Genomic DNA, 16,327 nt, shown 5'->3' on the forward strand with positions numbered 1-16,327 from the left:
CATAGACATTCAGCATTTCTAGAGAGGGAACTTTTATTCCGTCCGGGATGTGGTGTTTGTTTGTGATACATTTAAAGCATTTGTAAGGGTTGCAATGATAACTGTGTGCATAGTTAAGTGAAATAAACATAAGACTGGAATTCAACTTGAAGATTATTTGAAAAGAGCAGAGGAAACGTTTAAGACTTCAGAAAAGGCTGGAGATTTACTAAAAATAATTAGGAATGCCCTGAATGAATAGTTTACGAGGAAGGCAGAATACCTGCTTGGACACAGCAGACAGTATCATTGGGAATATGTGACAAGGTGAGTCAACTGCTGGCAGAAAGACTAAAGAAAATGGAGGAATATTGGCTGGTAAAGTCCTTAAAGGATGGAGTGGATGAGTTTCTCACAAAGAAAGGGGGGTTTATTGAGAAAATTGAGGGAATTTTATGGGCAGATTTATATAACGGATACGCCTAGTTCAATAGCGAATATAAGGGAGTTCTTAGATATGGCTGTGGTCAAGGTACTAACAGAGGGAGAGGTGGAAGGTATGATGAGGCCGATCACACAGGTGGAAATGAAGTATGTTATAAAGGGGTTTCCCCAGGTTCTGGGGCTAATGGCCCGGGATTCCTGGACGAAATGACTTGTCGCATGAACTCAACATCAAACTGAGCTACTGTCTGACCCCTCTCTTGATTTACAACATTTTAGTGGAAGAAGCGACACCCACCTCATAACCATGATTTCAGAGGAAGGCAAGGAAAGCGTCATTGTGGGAACTGTCACCGATATCACTATGAAATTGAGATTTTAAGTTACTAACAAAAATTATCATGACTTGGGTAGCAGGCTGAATGCTGAAGCACATGTATCGGTCCCAAGGACGGTCTATAAGAAATAGGGGCAGGCCTTCCAACATCAGGGCACCCCTTGATATCTCAGAACTGATTGAGCACTCGGAGGAAGCTATGATGGCAAATGGCTTAGATGGGTAAAAAGCCTTTGATAGGGTGAAGGTAACATTCCTGAAAAAATGCTTAACCACATTTAAGTTTTAAGAGCGGTTTATTAAATCCAAAATGGCAACACGGCCCAATACATTAGGGAGAAGGAAGGCATATGTAGCTTCAAGCCACACTGATCCAACAAGGATGGGTCTCCAAGAGGAACTCGATGCTGACCCGCACAGCCTGCCCAACGGGCCCAAAAACCCCACTTAATGAGGTATTTCAACAAAATGAAAGAGCCGTACAAGATTGCAGAGGAAGAAAATATCTCTAAGAAGAATCAGTGATGAAACCGGGCCAAAAACAATCTGCCATTTCAAGTCGTGGTGAATAGTACCTGAAGTAATTCAGAAAGCGGTGACGTAGCCATGCAGGCAATGGAGAAAGCTTTTAATCACACAGTAAAACCCACTGAGTGGGTGAATGGACGTAAGCAGCCGTAATGAAAGCTCACTGTTGTCAACAGACTTTGTCAGCTGCCATGCCAACGCCAAGAGCGCTCCCCATTTTAAACAGCCACTGTTTCGTTTCTTTACCTACCCCCACCCCCAATCGTCTCTCCCATTCCCCTCCTGGTTTTACTAATCGTTTGTCTCTCATATGTTCTGTGCAAAGGCTAATAAGTGGACTGCAAACATGAAACAATTGATACATTCACTGTGGAGCTCTGCACATCATGCAGTCTACCACACCACTCTAATGGAGGAATTCCACCTCAAAATGGAAGCACCCATGAGAAGCCTGCACGTTCCCATTCTGCTGCAGAGAAGCCAAATAATAATCTGAATACTGTGTCACTTTAAAGGTCATTCAGTTCGCTTAAGGCGGACCTCTAAATGTAAATCCATAAGGCTGTACGCTCAATGTGGTGTCTCAGAACCAGGTGAATGGAGTCATCTCTATGCTCTGTGAGAGCGGTTTCGGCACTGAATCGATTAAGTGCGCATCAGGCCACTTTTTGTAACATCAGGCGCAGTTATATGCTTAGCAAACTCTCTAAGCCTCTGCTGGTCTTTCACGGACACACACAGTCCAGCCTCAGCTGATTCGCTTGGGCTCCAGCAGTTTGCAGCCGCCACCTGTCAGAGGCAACCTTGTAGATTTCTGGGACTTATGACCAGGGATTCTGCACTAGCCTGGATTGCCTCACAAACACCTGAAAGGTAAAATAACCAGCAAGGCCCCACTTGGCACGGGACCTGTGCAAGGTAGGCTGAGGCCGCAAGCCTCGCAGGACCTTCTCCCTTGCCTACTAAGGAAGAACACCACTGGGCACTGCACCTGGAGAAATGAGTGAAGTTACCAGGCAGCAGGCCCCTCTCCTTACCTGGCAGCCACTCACGCTTCTTGCATGCTGTGTACAAAGTCTCTGTTTGTTGGAGAGAAAAGAGGTAGTGGATGGAGAGAGTGAAAACGTGCAGTGTCTGCAGAGGCCCTGGGGAGAGAATGGGTGGTGGCAGGACGATACGTGGAGTGAGAGTAGTGGCAGCAAAAGAGGAGAGCGGAGAAAGGGAACCCAGGTCCCCCTGCTCCACTGGGCACTTTGTTTTGATGTGCTTTTTTTCACCCTTCATGCGGGGTGAACGCTTTGGTTATTCAGCAGTTACCTATGGCTCCATCAGAGTGATTGAGTTGTCAACTCCACAGCCTGAACGTGCCTGGCAAGCTGGCATATGAGGGAAGAACTACACATCTCTATAGCATTGGAGACTTTAACAACATCATGCCATCCACATGCCATCATATCATCTAACAATATTCACGCACACCCTACCTGCATGATATCCACAAATCAGAACAGGCCGGAACATGGGGAGAGACCTATGCTACCTGCCTTCCTCTGCCATGACAGCAGAGCTCACCTACAAACCTACCTGGACACACAGGAGATGGGCAAGGCCGATGGGTACACGACCGACCTGCTGGGACTGCCCACTTTGCCGATTTGACAGACCTATGCTGTGGCACCCCTACCACAGTCCAGTATATCAGCGATCACGTAAGATGGTCATCTTTGCCACGATCTCATAGAAATAGCAGAGGTGAGTTGTATAGATCCTGCATGACCTAACATCTCTGAATAGATATTGGACCATATCATTCACATTCTGCACTGTTTTGGGTGCAACAGAGACATATAGTTCACCTGCCTTTAGAGTTATGAAGCTTGAGGATCAGAGTACTATTCGCCTCAATGATACGGAAAGACAACAAAATCCCATTTTTGTAATTTCCTTATCGTTGAGGATTTGCTATGTTCCAACACTTCAAGTTTAGTCAAGCTCATCTAGTTATCCTGCCCCTCAGATCAGCAAAATGTAAAAGAAAAAATACAACTTTTATACCTGAACACACTGGCTAAAATACAGTATTGCCATATTCACATACTCGATGTGCAAACTTTGGCTGCTGTTCTGTGCATTTTATTTGTGTTTACATTTTACTGTTTGCTGTAGCTTTCTCTGATCCCAGTTTTGACAGCCCCATAGTTGCTGTAGTTTTCTGTGATCCCTTTGCAGAGTGTACATTGCTTGCTCTAGATCACCCTGATATGATACTGATAAGGCACTGGTTGCAACGAATAGCTCTACTCTCAGTGCTAACTGTTGATTGGTTGTGGTAGTTTTCTCTGATTCCAATATTGGCATCCCCATAGTGGCTGTAGTTTTTTTCTGGTCCCATTGCAGAATTTACATGGGTTGCTGTAGATCACCGCAATCCTGGTACAGATATGACATTGGTTGTTGTAGACCGCTCTGCTAACTTGCTGACTGTTGATTGGTTACTTTGGTTTTCTCTGATCCCATTGCTGGCCAAACATTGCTTGCGGTAGTTCTCACATCTTGATGCTAACAGCGCCTTGATGTAGATAAATCATTCTGATCCTGGAGCTGATCCTGTATTGGCTGCAGTACCCCCTCCACCCCCGATCCAAGTGATGATATTGGACTCATTACTGTAGTTCTCCAATTCTAATCCATGGTTTGACATAGTTGTCTGATTCGGTTCTGACAGAACGTGGATTGCTGACAATTGCTTTGATACTGGTACTGACATTTCATTGCTTGCTATAGTGCTGCCACTGATCCCGTTATTGTAGGTGCCTGATCCTGTTGCCAGGAGTTCATTGGTTTCAGTAGTTTTCCCTAATCCCACTGCTCACAGTGCATTGCTTGCTGTTCATTGATGCCCGCCGGTGTTCACTGCGGATTGCTTGCTGGTCAGTCTGGTCATGGTTCGGACAGAGGATTGGCTGCTGTAGGTTTCTTTGTTTCCAGCGTTGTCAGTGCAGTGCTTGCTGTAGCTCTGTTCCTGGAGCTGACAGCGGGTTTCTTGTTGTGCACCTGTCAGTTCTCCAGGATTCTGCATACATATCCATTGCCTGGTTTTGGCAGCCATGCCCATGTGGTTTCAGTGCTGTATTTGCACGGCCCATAGTTTGGCCGCATTTGGCCTTCTTGCCACAACTGTGTGTGAGGCACAGGATGCTTGTCAATGAGTGAGTAGGGCAGGTATGCTGTCGAGAGATGGCTAGCTTTCATCCTTCAAATCCCTTATACTAGTGGTGGGCGGAGAGGCTTCCCCTAATCGCCGGAGAAGGCCTGGACCCTGTCCAGTTGGCAGGGAGATCTAAAGTGGCAACCAGGAACACGAGCACGTTGTGCACACCTCATTATCTAAGCTAATTGGCCTTTCTGCTAATTTAATTGAACATTCAGCTGGATTGATTGTGTATCCAGTTTCCTTGTGTTCGCTTGGGCTGGTTATCTACGCATGAAGGAAGAGTATGAAAATGTGTTTTGTGGGAACCACAATAAAACAACCATCAAGTAGGATATGCCCATTGCGTTTTGGTGGTAAAGTTGTCATAAAGCTGCATCGGCCTGTTGGTCCTGGTTCTCGAGGGCCACAATCACACTGGGTTTGCAGGGCTTCCTAGTTAAACTCGCTGTGTGTAAATGTAGATTGTGTGGATAGCCTCAACACCTTTCCGTGAGCTCAGTCTTCAAGGGACAGAGTTCAGAACACCACAACGTTTAGGTTGTGTATTGGGGCCACTGGCATGCACAAGGTTAATGTTCCAGTCTCTCTTCTGCAGTAGTGTAGCATGATTTGGGAATGCAGTGTTCGTAGCATGCCTGCAATGCTGAGGAGGCAGCGTTTGTGCCAATGGCGTCGAATGTCTTGAGGGGGCACCTCAATTCTAAATGATTCAAACTTTGTGGTAGTAATTTATTTTCTCCACTAGAGGTGTATTCATATCTTCTCCTTATTGTCCGTGTCACTGAGCATGTCGAGAGAACCCGAAGCAGTCTAGGGGGGCTTTGTACGGCCACCCCAGAGATTCTTTTTTTTTTTTTAAATAGTGGGTTGAAATGGTGTATTCTATAGCGCCATTCTTTTAGAAAAACATAGTCTTCCACCAACGAAACATTGGCACACACACACACACATGGTTACACACTTATTGCACTTGCGCACTCATGCATGAAGTCACTCTCACACAAGCATATATACACACACACATCAATCACGCACTCTGAATCACTCATTCAGACACTCTTGGGCACACAAACACACCCACATATGCATGCACGCGCTTTTACTTTACAAGCGGTGAACATGTCTTCACTCTCCTCTCAGTTCGGGGCTTCATGAATGCACAGGGGTGCAGAAATCAAGCAGTGATGGGACAGCGACCATGTGCAGCCGGGTCCTTTAGCTATGTTGCTAGGCAACTAGTCTACAGGAGCTGGGATGCTCACAAACCCTCTGCCACGAGCACAGCCACAAGACTCCGAGACAAACCAAAAGCATGCTTTTCATGTCTATGAAGAAACAGGCCCAGTGGGTGGCAGGGGGATTACTGGGAGGTGGAGAAGGGGCCCAAAGAGGGCAGCCACACCTCCTGCCCTCTCTGGCTTCACAAGTACTCCTGATGTGTTAGTGGTTGGGACTTAAGTAGAAGGGAAGAGGTTTTTTTGTTTGTTTTTACTATCAAACTCCTCTGCCTCTGTTGAGATGCAGCATCCTACGGCAACATAAGCCCGTTTCTGATTTTGTGACAAAAGTGTAAATTTTTGGTGATGGGCTCTGGCAGGGGGGGGGCAAAAGGATGGTAGTGTATAAGGCAAAAGGTAATAAAAAGGGGATACAGCAGTGTGGAAATGGGAGGCCGTGAGGGCGACCCCAGGCAAGGTCACAGTTTTAGACTAGGAAGTCAACCAACCCAGTGGGGCTGTGTTGTGATGTGTATGCAGAGAGACTCCCCCACACCTCCCTCTGGCAATAACAGGCAGGCTTCACTGAAACATGGGAACACAATGAAGGCACCAAAGTATTTATAGAAACCAGGAACAGATTTATTACAGGAAGAGGAGTAAACTCATTGCCAATAGGATACATTAGATACACTGGACCAGCTAGGCACACCCACTGGCATGGAACCCAGGGCCTGGGAAGTACCCATGCATGCAGGGGGCGATGAGGGAGGAGACACCAAGTAGAAAGGGAAGAGTTGGAGAGGGAGTTGGAGAGGGAGCCGGTAGAGATGGTGGGGGGGGGGGGAGATGTAGGCACAGAGAGATGCACAGGGAGACGGGGGCACAGGGAGAAAGAGGCACAGAGGCACAGACAAGGGGAAGCAGGGCAGGGAGGAGAAATGGAATAGTTTGGGCAGAGGGAGAAAATGAAGGGTAGTCTGGGGACAAGGGTACCTTAGATAGGTCTCTATGCCCTCAACCCACACAGTCAGCACACACCTCCAGCAGCCAAAAAGAAAATAACTGTTCTCCCTCCACAGGTCTTATATAATGCTTTTGCTCTCACCCAGGAACACATGTTGCCAGTGAATCATTTTTGTTTTGTGGTCTCCAGGAATGGGGAGACCAGGCAACTGGTTTGTTTGGTTGTTCAGGGACAAGTTTTGTTTGGTTTCTAGCGGAGATGGGGTGCAGGGCTGGACATACATTTTTCAGGTATTCTCTGTGATTCCCAGGTCAGGGGAGTTGAAATGACAGGGGCAGTTTTACACTCATTCTCAGGAAATGTACACAGTGCAGCACAAGGGTCCTGTCTGAGCCCGCCCACCCCCATGATGGACACAAATGGAACTCGTTTTGCAGGGTTCAGAGGGGCTTCATGCCAAGATAAAGGGAAGGTACAAATTATAGGTTGGGAGGAAGAGTTGAAAGGGTTTCCAGGCGACAGCTGAACTAACTGGTTCTTGGAGGGATCATGGCTTGGGTCCACCCCTGCCCCCCACACAGTGCAGGGAACACAGAGGAAAATACATTTGGGAGAAATGTCACCCAATACTTTGATACTTTGGAAAATAGTTGCACAATACATCAAATGCAGCCGGGAAATTAAAAGTCAAGTACTACATTGCAATTTAAAAGTGACATGGAAATTGCCATTTCCACAGCAGCCTCCCTTCTTCCAGCATTATGGGGCATCATTACAGCAATACAAAATGTAGTATCAATGAAGTTTCTTCAAAACGTTACCAATCACATTAAAAAAAAACATCCAATTGGCAACAAAACAAAGGGTGGCGATATTTGCACCCATATAATAACATATTGTAAATATATTATATATGGCTATAAAGTTGCTTCTGAAAAACCTTAGCTTTGATGGGTGAGGCGGGATGGTTTTGTTAAAGCAGAGGTGCAATTTCCTTCTTGAGATGTTCAGCTTTTGAGCGATCAGGACATTCAGCGATGTGGTCAAGGGTGGGTATGTGGAGTGAGGCAGAGGGGCTTCAATCATTCAACAAGTGTGGGGAGAGTGGTGTGAGGTTGTAAACAATTGAGCAGAGTGGAGCCCTTGTGTATGACTTTCTCCTCACTGAACTTCCTCCTCCTCATTCGATTCTGTCTGGATTTCATTAAACAGCAGTGCCTCTATTTACTGAACAAATACCAAACTGCAGAACACTGCCATATCTCGCTGCTCAATCCCACCGTTTGTCCAACTGATAATCAAATATCGGAGTAATGGCTTATATGGGACCGCGCCGTATTACAGACTTTAAAAGGGCAAATTTGCACTAATGGGCAGCTTATAAAGACATATTCAATTTTGAAACCAAAGTCTATCTGCAACTGTGGTAAGCTGAGCGGCACTGTTCCCCGTGCCTCAATGGACTTCACATGTAACCTGAAAGGGATGGGGAGGTTGCAGGAGGCAATTAAGGAATAGCGGATTGGACCTACAGGTTATCTTCTCACGGAAACCCTTGCATCATCCCTCCCCCGAATCCTACCCGTTGCCCAAGCTGCTGAGAATGCTCCTCGCCATTTGCGAACGGATATTCCTGGTTACATGCGTTTCTAGTGATGTTGGACCAAAACCCTTCCATGCTAAGTGTGAACTTTTCAAAGGAATGCAGTAAATGTATTTGGCACTGTGGTACAATACATTGGCGGCAGCCAATGTTCAATGACGTGCACGTATGTAAATGATAGTTGCCCTCTCTCTCCCTCTTGATCCCGCTATTGTCTATCTTAGGTTTTATCTTACGACTATTTGGGCGTTTTAGTATAGATGTCCTTTGTGACTGCTGGTCTTCAAATCCACTTAACCCCCATTATCTAAACTCTCAAATTGTTCTGAATGCAGTTTAAGAGAACTGCAAGGAAACTGTAAATTAAATAGATACAATAACACTTGTGCTTTAATTTGCTCGTGCCACAATTTCTTGTAAAATCGTGGCTTCGGTTTCTTTTTGTAGCCCATGAATAGCACTTTCTTGCCAGTTCAGAGTGATCCGAGAACTTGTCTGCATGCTGAAAGGCCAGAATAAGCAACGGTCAAATGGACGCAGTGAACAGAGAGTGGGTGTACCAAATAGTCTATGCAGGGGCCCCTGAGGGCCAACAAACCATGATCTCTTCTAGATGTGGGAAAATGAAAGGGCTTTGCGGACCCTCTCAAGTCAGGAAAGGTTTCACTTGTTCGATCAATTTTGGGTCCTGTGCCCTTAGCCTGCTCTCTCAACAGCCCTCAATGGCCGACGGGAAGCTCCTCGCCAAGATCTCCTGTCGAGCAAACACGAAGTTCTGGTGCACCTGCGACCACGCCAGATGAACAGCTTAGCATGAGAAGTCAACATCTAATAAACCACCTGTGGAAGACCGATCATCTAATCTGGGGACCTTGCCTCCTGCTCTATCCAACCGTCCACTTGTGCTTTCCTAGTCTTTTCATCCGTAAACTATGTTTTAGAAATATACTTATGAATTCAAATGTAAATATCCCGGCCTTTTACATGAAGCGTTCTCTTCTAAACTCTCCCAGTTTGGGCGTCTGGGGGGGGGATTAGTGAACTGAGGTGTACTGGGCATAGCTCAAAGAGTTTGGTCAATTGGAGAAGGCATTAAAACAGAACAAGCAACCGTTTAATCACTAGATAACTTCTAGTGTGCATTAAAAGCCTGATGAAACTTTTATTCGAGCATGCCTCTAATTAGGGTAAAAAAGTAAGATGCAATTCTTGTCAACTTGGGAAAATTCTTAACTTAACATGGCAAGAATTGTTACTCTTTTAAACCACAGTGGGGCATTGCATTAAGTCAGTTTTAAAGATACTGACACCGATTGCATTTTTTTATTGCCAAATTGATCAAGGTTAGACTCTGTTGCTAATAATATCTCATTCAATAGCGTCATTACGTCATCCGACAAAGCTGGGGATTGAATGCCGAATCTGGTCCATTCTTTCAGCATCAGAAAGTAAACCAGCTTGATCACTGCTAGTCATTCCAACTGCAGTTGATAAAAAGGACTCTACCAGTAGCAAGCATTGGCAAAGCCAACATGCCTGGCCTGTATGTACTGAAAAGTGTTTGCCAGTACAAGATGCACATGTTGGTTTTGCTTTGTTTACCAGCATTTATCTGGTTCCTAAGCGCTTCCAGATTTACACAAGTTTCCCAAGATAATGGTAGTTGGTTATTTATAACGCTCTTTGATACCCAGAGGATTCGAACTGCGTCGTCTTGCTTCCAAGGCGAGCACGTTGCCCCTGAGCTATAGCTTGGATGAGTGAGAAAGATAGTGGCTTAGGCAAGATCACACCATATGGCCAAGTGGGGTCACTAACTGTATACCCACTAGATCACACCTGGAAGTGGGAAGGGCACTATTCCCAGGCTCAGAGTGATGGTCCCATTGGCCTTTTAGGATTACCTAGCAAAGAGTGATCGTCCCATTGGCCTACTGGGATTCCCCAGCAAAAAGTGATCGTCCCACTGGCCTGCTAGGGTTCCCCAGACACAGAGTGATCGTCCCATTGGCCTGCTAGGATTCCCCAGACACAGGAGTGATCGTCCCATTGGCCTGCTAGGATTCCCCAGGCACCGAGTCATCTGATCATTGGCCTGTTAGGATTCCCCAGGCACAGAGTGATCTGACCATTGTTCCTGCTAGGATTCCCCAGGCACAGAGTGATCTGACCATTGTTCCTGCTAGGATTCCCCAGGCACAGAGTGATCTGACCATTGTTCCTGCTAGGATTCCCCAGGCACAGAGTGATCTGATCATTGTTCCTGCTAGGAAGGGCTGGGCTGCAGGCGTCAACATTTCATGAGCATCTCTTTGCAGGCAGGAGTTGGCCCTAGAGAACCAGGAGCTTGTGCGTAGTGGGGCGCAAATCTGTGAGATGCACACATTTTACTTTTTGTCCATTGTATACAATTCACTATGCTTTCAAAGTCTGAAAGTTTCTTTAGTAGCTCTTTATAGGCAATCTCAGATATGGAAGGTTAAGGCCTCATGGGTATGTTTATATGGCACCAGGTGGCCTCAGGGGGCCAAAGTAGGTCCTGGTAGCTGTGGCTGTCAAGCTAACCAAGCTCTCCTGGGCTAGGGACAGAAGCCCAACCGCTAACAGTGCCAAACCTTGTAGTGGGCTTGGACCACCCCAGCCCTAGGTTGTGCTCGGCTCGTTGGGAGTCCAGTCTAGGTTTATGATGGCCCTTACTGCCAACCTATGACTTTAAGGGCTCCTCTAATTTTGGGGGACAAGGTACGAGGGGTACTGAGAGAGAATGATTTGCTCAGAATCATTCTATCTGACCAAGTTGAGAATCCAGAAGGCAATGATTTTCTTAAGGAAATAATAGATCGGCAGCCTTTGTTTCGATAACGACCCTTGACTTTTAGGTTAAATAAAGGCATAGTTGCTACCTAAACGGTATTGGTAACTTTGACCAACAGTCGCATACGAGGTTCTGGAGCCAGTGCCTTTGATAACTGCTTCATGTATGTGGAGGGCTTTGTTATATATACCAAACCATGATGGGTGGAAAGCTTTGAATTAACCAACCGCAAGTCTCCTGGCTGGAGGCACTCTTTGCACTGGAGGAGGCACACACCGCAGAATGCCCAGTGCTGAGGTGCAGTGGAGAGTGGACCAATCGGCTGCACTTCCGGATTCATAATTCTGCTGAGATTGGCATGCATTGTGTGTGTATGAAAACGCTAGCCAGATTTAAAATTCTGCTGCCTTTACTCCAGGGAGTACCTCGTAGGAATTGGAAATGGAACAGGACGCTTTGGCAGCAATGGCAGTCATCGTAAAAGACAATGCAGAAAAATAAATGGGTTGCCTCTATTAACTCTCGTCTGGGACTTGCAACTTCTTTTGCCAAATCTTTTGGTTTTAATTGGTTCAATTATTTAGTCTAGTTTTTTTAGTCATCTCTTCCAAGAATATTAACACAACGTTTGGTAATTCCAATAAATGGTAGTGATGAGCGCGGGCGCAGTGCGGAAAAGGAATCTATGCGAACAATCCAACACTGCCAGTTTGGGGCGATTGGGTTGGATGCAGTTTGGGGTAATTGGGTTGGATGCAAGGAGATACTTCTAAACAGAAAGGGCCTCCCAGAACCAACTCCTGATACTTCTGCATACCTCTGCAGCAATCTGTGCTGGCCTTAGCGGCGGCAGCGCCCCTTTTAGTGAAAAATACATGTAATGCGCCGCTGGTCAATGTGGGGAAGGGGCACATTTCTTTTAACTCGCACTCCCGCACCAGAGCAGGCAGTTATTTCACTTTATTCTAATGAAAACCTCTGGCGCCGGAGTGGGGAGGTAATCGCCTCAATAGGGTGCTGATGCATCGGCACCCTATTGTTACTAAATGCATCGTGCTCTTGAAAGACTCCCCCGAGGTGGTGTGGCAGCAGGCTAATGGCACCCAGGGCGGTCGCCCTGGCGGCCCTGTCGGTCTGCACACGTGACACGCTCAATGACATGTTCGAGCCTGCTGTACATACATTCCTTGTCCCGGTGACTTATGGAAGCGAGAATTTTAACTGGCAAGTACTTGCAGCCTGTACATTTTGCAAACTGGGATTAGAAAATTTCTTCTACTGTTTCTCTGTGTTAAACACTACCAAAGTTGTACTTTTGCCTTGGAATTACCGAGCTATATTAAGAACTAACAACAACGTATGCTTTAACAAAGCTTCTGCCCGTAGCACAAATGACACGATACATGGTATATGCAGCAATCTGTTCTTTAATTGCTATATGAACGCACAGTGTGCCCATCAGTGAAGGCACAATTTAACACATTAATTTATGCGTCAGGACTATGGGCCTTATTGAGCGGTGCAGTAAATCTGTTACCGCCACCTTTCTTTGGGCCAGAAACGGAATTACTGCCACTTTAACCGCACTGTCAAATTCAGTGGAAGATGGATCTCCAGCATAATGCTACAGGTAAATCCTCCACTTTAAGGCCAGTACTACTACTCACGCTAAATCCACCAAAAACCACAGTGGGGATTTACACTACCCTACCACCACTTTGAATCCCATGGTAATGTCAAGGGGCTCTGTGGTGGTAACAGTAGATGATTTTGGTGGTAAAATGGCAGATTTACTGCTGAACTCCTAATGAGGCCCTATATGTTTTGACTGATTAAACAATCAATAACTGGATGTTTTTCCAACAGGCCAAAGATATCTGGGGTTGTGTGGGTCAGAGCAGGTCTCGGTGTCGAGGATTGTTGGTACAGTGGTTACTGGCCTGGTTTTAATTTATTTTCCTGTGGTACAGCTGGAGGGCCTTCATATGATAATCTGGGGGGGAGCAAGGCTTTCCATGCCTTTCTCAAGCCAAGTCCATCTGAGATTTTATGAATGCTTGTGCAAAGATAAACCCAATGCAAAGCAACAGAGACGCATCCTCAGTCGAAACTTGCCCAAAGGTTGCATCCCAGGATTTATGCTGCCTCAGATGAAGTGCTTTTTGGCACCCATCTCTCCATTGATGTGCGGCCCGCAGTGCTGTGTGTAGGATCAATCTGGTTCCCACTAGCGCCATACACTCGCAGCACCCTATAGGACTGCCTAGTCTGTCTGTGCTTTAAAACCAGACCCACTCGTGGTGCAGGAAGTGGGAACGTGCATGATTTGAGGACTTGTATCACACATATCCCACAAGGGAACCCAGCAGGAACCTGCATCTGGGCACAGATGGAAGGTATAGAAATCTAGGTTGCACAGAAGTTAAGTACTTGCTTAAGCAAACAAGGTTTACCTGAAAAGGTACGTTTTCAATTATTTCCTGAAAAAATACAGGGATTCAATTTGCTGCAGATTTTGCCGGAGGGAGTTCCAAGATCTTGGACCAATAACGGAAAAGCGTCTGCCCCCATCCCCAGTTGAAGGTTCTAGAGAAGGGTACCACCAAAAGACCTTGTCCCATCGATCGTAATGTACGGTTGGGATGGTGGATTGCAATCTTGGAAGTTAGGTAGGCTGGAGCCAGTCCATGAATGCATTTGAGAACCACGTACAGGATTTTACAAAAATTAGTTGTTGTACCAGAAGCCAATGAAGGCTTTTTTTTAATTTATTTATTTTTTTTAAGTACGAGATGGCGGTTTTCCTAGGTAACTTGAAGATCAGTCACACCACAGAATTCTGGGCGTCCTGCAGTCTTTGAAGCTAGTATTTCGGTATGCCCATAAAAAGGGCATTGCAGTAATCTAACTTGTCATTAGTGAGTGTTCCCACCACCGTAGGTTGATCTTTCTCAGAGATGAGAGGAAGTAGGGGCTTGGGAAGTTTTAATTGAAAATATACAGCCTTGCCAATCTGGTTAATATGTAAATTACAGCTCCTGATGGACTGCCAAATACAGCCCAGGTTTTCACTGGTTGTATTTGGAGTGTTGGGTTGCATTCCCGAATAGGGTAGGGCAGTGACCGAATGTAACACATTTGCTAATTTTTGTTTTAGAACCAAAAGCAATCATCTGTTTTAGATGGGTTCAGCTGGAGCTTGTTCTCCAGCATCCAACTTTGGATTTTGTCTGCACATGCTAAAACTCGCTCCATTGCCTCCAGTGGTTGTTTGAGCCGGACATAGATCTGAGTGTAGTCTGCATATGAATGGTAAGATAAATCAAACTGGGCAAAGATGTTAAGCAATGGGCGAATATAAACATTGAACGACAGTGGTGACAAAGAGGACTCATGGGGGACTCCACATTTAACGGACAGAGAGTCAGGCATATATGGGCCTACTTTGACCTGCTGGATGTGATCATCGGATATCTCTGCCACTGATGACAGTCTTGACTGGAGGATGGTATAATCGACTGTGCTGTAGGCTGCCGACAAGTCTATCATAAGCATGCCAATGTCACCATTGTCGGCAGCCTCGAGTAGGTCGCGGCATAAGAAGAGACTCTGTGGGTGATTCACAGTGTCTTGAAGTCAACTTTTTGCCCACTGGTTGCCAGTGTAGGAATGCTTCCACATGTTTCCAAAATGCACTGGGATGCAAAGTTGGTAAATGTCCACCGTTTTCAACCACATGCCTAGAAGAAAAAATAGAGAAATGAAAAATACATTTAAGAAAACTGATCACCATCATGAAAACAGTTTAGGATTCAAAGGGACTGGGCATCGTGTTTCTCTTTTCGAACATGCACAAACTGGAACTTTCAGATGCATGTAGGCATTAGCTAGGCTATCAAACATGCAAATACTGGAGCTACGAGATGCATGCTCTTACGTTAAGTACGAATGTGATTTCTGCTGGAGTGCAAGTGATGCCTGAAGGTGGCCGAGGGCAATGTGGACAAATTAGAGTGCTACAAGCATTGAGCAGTGATACATATGTACTTTAAGTCGAAGAGAGATGTACAAATAGACCACCCGTGACAGCTTTCATTTTTGAATTAAACTCTATTGACAATTATTTCATTCCATTATACAGTGTTTCCTTCCAAGATATATGTACAACCAAATGCGGCCTTGGGTTTCGATATAAGGAGAGGGATCTACTTTGGGGCTCACGTGAGGCAGCTGTGGGCACTCTGAGCGCAGGGTCAGGTGCTAGTGCTTGGATCAGAATAAGATGCAGGGGCCAGTATTTCTTAAAAGTTGGTGCCTTCAAGAACTGCAACGCTGCTGAGGCCCAATTGCGTTGCAGAGCTAGATTGAGCCATCCTAGACCATGACCAAGAACTCCTGGAATTGAGGAGCGGTACTCAAGAAGTGAGTATTTGAAGGACAAAGTGGAGACCTAGGCCTTTGTAGAAAGGGTATTGAATGGCCACTTGGCAGAAGCTCAGCGGACATTTGAAAAGATGCACACAATTGTGCATAATCACGCATGGCTTGTGCATCTGTTGTGCGTTTGAGTGACACACATTTGCACTGTTCATTCCCCAGAGCCCTGTCCTAGTCCATTCATGCACATCGGATCATAAGTGCTAAGGTTGACTTGTTCTCATTTGCAATGACCAGTAAAAGTTAGCGATGTGTTTTTGCTAACAATATTTGCACAAATAATTCTTGGAGAGGCATCCCCATAGACAATCCTGGGGTCATGCTGAGTTGAAGCTTGACAATCAGCCGATCTCTGAGATGTTGCTGATTGTGGTAAGGCTGTCTGTGTGCCCTACAGTTACCTGGAGTTTGTTTGGGTGCTCCACCCTCTCGGCTGTTTGTTCAAAGCACCTCGGAGGAAGCCAATGAATTGTTTGCGTTCATTGTAACCTCTTGACATGTATTCACTTTGTCTTTCTTTCTTGCAGCCATTCATGTCGCCTCGATACCCTGGTGGCCCCAGACCCTCCCTCCGAATGCCAAATCAGGTAGGATTGCAGCCCCCGAGAGGATGTAGCAGAGATGCTTTTGTTTCAAGAAATGTATGGGAATGGGAGAATTTGGTCCAAGAAGAGCTGGGCATTTCTCAGACTGCTCTGGCATATCCTTCTGCTTAATATGAAATGTGGGAAGCTGATGCACCGCATTTCCTGTTATCTCATGTTCCCTTTTCTTCAGGGCCTCTTA

At 45.9% G+C, this 16,327-nt stretch overlaps 1 protein-coding gene across 6 annotated transcripts in view; it reads left to right on the plus strand.

Annotated features, from left to right (window-relative positions):
- Positions 1–16,327, plus strand: part of LOC138572668 (single-stranded DNA-binding protein 3-like) — a 1,217,622-nt gene that overhangs the window by 1,050,599 nt on the left and 150,696 nt on the right. For all 6 annotated transcript variants that reach the window (XM_069649275.1, XM_069649276.1, XM_069649277.1 and 3 more), the window contains one exon: positions 16,069–16,128. In XM_069649275.1, the coding sequence (XP_069505376.1) occupies positions 16,069–16,128 (60 nt within the window). The remainder of the gene's footprint in view (positions 1–16,068; positions 16,129–16,327) is intronic.

The sequence above is a fragment of the Ambystoma mexicanum genome, chromosome 1p, assembly GCF_040938575.1.
Source record: "Ambystoma mexicanum isolate Mex_15411 chromosome 1p, UKY_AmexF1_1, whole genome shotgun sequence".
NCBI lineage: Eukaryota > Metazoa > Chordata > Amphibia > Caudata > Ambystomatidae > Ambystoma > Ambystoma mexicanum.